General features: G+C 33.9%; 3 protein-coding genes across 5 annotated transcripts in view; 1 reads left to right on the plus strand and 2 right to left on the minus strand.

The window, feature by feature from the left end:
* Positions 1-980, plus strand: part of xgb (x globin) — a 10,702-nt gene extending 9,722 nt beyond the window's left edge. Inside the window, exon 5 of the mRNA XM_043232497.1 lies at positions 734-980. Within this exon, the coding sequence (XP_043088432.1) occupies positions 734-856 (123 nt within the window). The 3' untranslated portion in view covers positions 857-980. The remainder of the gene's footprint in view (positions 1-733) is intronic.
* Positions 873-3,860, minus strand: srp14 (signal recognition particle 14). The gene is made up of 5 exons (XM_043232498.1): positions 3,706-3,860; positions 2,942-3,014; positions 2,418-2,530; positions 1,937-1,969; positions 873-1,479 (listed from the first exon to the last, which is right to left on the minus strand). Exons 1-5 carry the CDS (start codon positions 3,727-3,729, stop codon positions 1,393-1,395), a joined length of 330 nt encoding a protein of 109 aa, XP_043088433.1. The 5' UTR covers positions 3,730-3,860; the 3' UTR covers positions 873-1,392.
* A 714-nt stretch (positions 3,861-4,574) lies between these two features.
* Positions 4,575-5,000, minus strand: part of LOC122334494 (5'-3' exonuclease PLD4) — an 11,667-nt gene continuing 11,241 nt past the window's right edge. For all 3 annotated transcript variants that reach the window (XM_043232468.1, XM_043232467.1, XM_043232470.1), the window contains exon 12: positions 4,575-5,000. This exon is cut by the window's right edge and continues 65 nt beyond it. In XM_043232468.1, coding sequence (XP_043088403.1) covers positions 4,869-5,000 — 132 coding nt within the window. In that variant the 3' untranslated portion in view covers positions 4,575-4,868.

The raw sequence follows: 5,000 nt of genomic DNA on the forward strand, positions 1-5,000 counted from the left end.
ATATTTTTTAGTTTTGTTTTTATCAATTACATAAGCCCTTTCTGAATGTCTAGGTTAATATTTAATGTTTTATTTTTTTACCTCAAGTTAAACACACACACACACACACATATATATATATATATATATAAATTTCATCATTTTGGATTATTTATTTTATTTGTTTTACTTCAGTTGTAGTATTCTGTCCATTGCATAGCATAAATATTAAAAATGGTATGTACTGTATTATATGTGTATATATATACATATTTATTTATATATACGTATATATATATATGTGTATATTTATTTATATATAGGTATATATTTATTTACAGTGTATATTTATTTATATATATGTATATATTTATATATAGTGTATCTTTATATGTTTGTATATTTATATATTAATTAATCAGTCTCTGAATATATTCGTGAACCAGGAAATTAGTTTTTTTAATTTTCCTTAACTTTTTTTTTTTTTTTTATTTATGAAAGCCTAAATCGTTTCTCTCGGCAGTGAAATAATTTTTTTATTATTTATTATTATATTATAACTCTAAGTAATGTTTGTGGCATGGGACAACCCCGAGCACCTCCCGAATCACGTCGCACTGGATCAAATGAATTCAGACTACGCCTGATTTATCCGTTTCCGCCGTTCTTTCAGCGTCTCCGACACCTCCCACAGTACTTTGAGTAGGTTTTAAACGTCTGGGTCTGCTGTTAAACATTCACTGCTCTCCTCCAGACGTTGTTCCAGTACGTGACGGGCATCATGAAGGACGGCTACCTGGAAGAAGAGCGGAGCCGGCGCAGCCACACGCCGGCGTCCAGCAAAGAGCGACCGGACAAGAGAAACACGGCCATTTAACTCCACAGAGCCCACCTGTACATACTGTATTTATTCTTTTTAGCAGTGCACGGTCCGTACGAGACTCAGTCTCAGTCCAAACGTCTCCGGGGTGTTCTGGTGATCAATAAATGTGCTCTTTTTATTTGCAAATCTACAAGGGTGCTTTTGTTCAGGTCAAATGAGAGACGCTTTACAAAGACCTCGAACGCTTCCCGACAAAATGAGAAAAACACTCAAAAAAAATTAAAAATAATAAACAGCGGCGGAGAACCGAAATATAATCGTTACGACAGGAGAAAGTTAGCGAGCGCGATGTTCTCTCGCCGTCTAAAACACTGCTAGAAATCAAAATATGGCTTGGCGTATGAACGCAGCGCCTCCCGGCGTCCGCCGAACAGCTCAGAGACGCTCTTAAACCCGGGACGAGGAAGTGAACGGCGGAGGACGAGCAGGAGAGGGAGGCAGGTTTCCAGACGCGCCGCAGGGGATGATGGGAAGGTGGCGTGGCACCGGTGAGAAGGGACGAGTGCACAGCTCTCCTGCGCGGCCCGTCACTATGTGGCTTTAGTTTTCTTGCTTTTGCTCTTTTTGTCTTTCTTTTTCAAGCCGTCCATGTGCGCCCGCAACAAGTTTGAATACGCCTGAAACAAAACAAAAAAAACACATTCGGTTTTCTTTTGATCAAGATGATATAAAGCATGATAAATGCAAAATATATATATATATTAAAAAATATATAAAAATATAATAATTTATATATATATATATATATATATATATATATATATATATATATATATATATATATATAAATTGTAAAAATATAAATGGTAAAAAATATATAAAAACTTAAAAAAATAAATATAAAAATATACAAATATAAAAAAAATATAAATATATATAAAAAATAAATATAAAAACAAATAAATAAAAAATAAATATAAAAATATACAAATATATATATATATATATATATATATATATATATATATATATATATAAAAATAAATATATATAAAAATATAAATAAAAATATATTTATAAATATATATATATAATTATAATTTTTATTATGTGTGTAAAAAAATTACAACTCACCATCTGAAATTTTATTACTTCTTTGGTGCTGACCTGAAAGACATCAAAACAGATGTTAAACAATACACAGCTCCTTCTGAAACAAGCGTCACATGACAATAAAACAACAACAGAATAAAGAAAACTAAAGTGACAGGACGTGTGGTTACAAAAAATATTTACAATAACTTATTTAAAAATAAATCAAATAAAACAGTAAAACGCATACAAAAATAGCAAAAATAAAATAAAATAATGTTATAATAAAAAAATACAACAACAATATAATGTCAAGTAATGAAATTGAAAAAACAAACAAGAAAACAAAGACCAATTTATAACTTCCTTTAAAAATAAATACGTTTAATAGGTTTTATGTCAACAGGTTTGGTCCTGTTTCTGGAATGGAGATATTACACACTTCATCTTAACTTATATGTAACCATACCAAGAAACACAGGTTATGACACACACACACACACACACACACACAGTTCCTCACCACCGTGCTGATTTTGGTCTTGCCTTCCGACGCTCTGATGAGACATTTGTTGTCGGCCGGTTCAAAGGTCTCCGGGTGGCCCTTTCTGGGGACCGGCTTCGTTCTGCCGTCATCTGCAGAGGAAATCATTTAACAGCGTGAACACACGGCGAGCGGCTCAACAGGTCGACGCTTTCAAAGCAGAAACGATGCGTGTCCACGGGCGGGTCACAAGCATTTTAATCAAACTTAATTATTTTTACAAAATCAAATAAAAAATGTGCGCGTGTTTGTTTTTTAATTATTAATTATATCTGAATACTAAAAAAAAAAGGTAAATTAATAATAATAATAATAAGAAAAACAATTAACTAAATGAACAGCAGAATTATTTTAATAACTTAAAAATATATAAAGCCTAAATCTAGCGTCTATCAGACTAAACTGTGCACACAACACTAAAAAAAACACAGAAATCATCTCAGATCCGATGCATTTAAACACAGAGAGAAGGCTTCGCTGCACACTGAAGGAGATGAACCTACATTTCTTTAAAGTGATGACCACGCTGCCACTGGTCCTGCACTTCTGGAACAGCCGAGTGAGTTCAGTCAGAAACTACACACACACACACACACACACACACACACACACATACACACACACACACTTCAGTCAGTATCAGACGAGATGCTCAAGAAATCACCGGTGCACCAGCAAACACACCTTAAAATAACTCAAATACAACAAAGCAATTCTATTATCTAATTACACATGCATTGATAATCATTTATTACTTAAAATAATGTCTTAAGAGTCGATGTAGCACTATGCCTCGGAGATGCATTTTAATATAATCAGGCCAATAAAGCACGCTTTGAATTGAACAGAGGCCATAATCAGCCACATTACGCACATTATTTTACTCCTGTGTGAATAAAGGCCAGTGTAACTTTCACGAACATGTGGTTTAGTAGTACATGTTGAGCTCCTCCACAGCTGTACCTCAACTTTACTCGTTTATTTCTGTAGTTTAGAGTAACGCGCGCGCTTTAAACGAGATGTGCTGACTTGTGTGAAGTTCATCGAGATTAAAAGGCGTCCGTTGGCCTGAGGATTGATCACAGTAATAACAGCGCGACTCGTCGAGGGAACGGGTTTGTCGGTCAGAGACGAGCGTGCTTTAGCGTGCTAACGCGTTACAACTCGACGCCGCTCGATTAAACGCGCTCCCTCTCGGCACCCGTCGCCCGGCGCGCGAATGCCGCCGCCTCGTAAACGCCGAGCGTGAGGTGTAACGTGAACTTACCGCGTCGTTTTCTAACAGCACCATGTCTGGAGCGATGAATGAGCCGCTAACGGTGCGCTTGGAACACGTCGCTCAGCCGCTCGCGAGCCCCGCCCCTTCCGGCGCGGCGTCGCGTGACGTCACTACCGCCCTCCAGCGGCGCCACATCCGGTTTGGAGTTAAGAGTCATGTGACGCTAAAGCTATTGTGTTATTAATAAATGTATAAATGTTCCATTTTGTGTTTTTTAGTAGGACTTTTATAAGAACCAGTCCATTAATGCATTACCTGTGTTAAACTGTAACGAAAAAAATATATATATATATATATATATATATATATACAGATACACAAACACACACACACATATATACACACACATACACTATATATATATATACACATATACACACACACTATAAATACAATTATATAAAATATGTATTTGTGTGTATATATACATAGTATTAGTGTGTGTATATATTAATGCATGTGTACACATATATATATATATATGTATATATACGTACATTATATATATAATACTACCAATACTATGTGTATGAGATTATAACAATCATATTACTATAAATACAATTATATAAAATGTGTCTGTTTTAAATTATTACAGAATTAATACACATTTTTATATATATATATATATATATATATATATATATATATATATATATATATATATATATATATATATATAAATTCTAATATAAAAATGTGTATTAATTCTGTAATAATTTATATATATATATATATATATATATATATATATATATATATACATACATATATACATACATATATATATATATACATACATACACATACATACACACTGACATTTATACATTTATTAAAGTAAAACAAAAAAAGCATTTTTATTAAATTTTTTATTTTACAGGAAAACAATGATAGAAAAAAGTAATAATGACAAAAGACAGTGTGAAAAAACATTTTAAGAAAAAAATATGATATATATTCAAGCTAAAAGTCTGACTACATGTATTCGATTACTACGTTCAATCCAACTGATGAGTTATTAAACTGTATAATACAAGATATTATTCATCAAATCATATGTGCCACTAAAAAGCTTCAGTAATAGAAAGGTCCCCTTCTTTAGAGGCTCCTTTAAATCACGTGATGCTGGTATTTCTATGAATATTTGGTTACGGTGCAGAAGCGGGGAAAGAGCAGTCGTGGACTCGCTGGAGATCGGCGAGCCGGTGAGAGTATCTCGAGCTCCAGTCTCTGTCGAACACGGCCCTCAGCTGCTGATGGAGCGAGCCGCCCAAAGCATC

Source organism: Puntigrus tetrazona, unplaced genomic scaffold (genome assembly GCF_018831695.1).
Source record: "Puntigrus tetrazona isolate hp1 unplaced genomic scaffold, ASM1883169v1 S000000528, whole genome shotgun sequence".
Lineage (NCBI taxonomy): Eukaryota > Metazoa > Chordata > Actinopteri > Cypriniformes > Cyprinidae > Puntigrus > Puntigrus tetrazona.

Bases quoted from the DNA above. Each gene is read 5' to 3' on its own strand.
- srp14 (XM_043232498.1), bottom strand. From the start codon at position 3,729: ATGGTGCTGTTAGAAAACGACGCG. The intron at 3,015-3,705 runs GTAAGTTCACGT...GTGTGTGTGTAG, and splicing joins TGCTGTTAGAAAACGACGCG to TTTCTGACTGAACTCACTCG. The intron at 2,531-2,941 runs GTAGGTTCATCT...TTTCCTCTGCAG, and splicing joins GGTCATCACTTTAAAGAAAT to ATGACGGCAGAACGAAGCCG.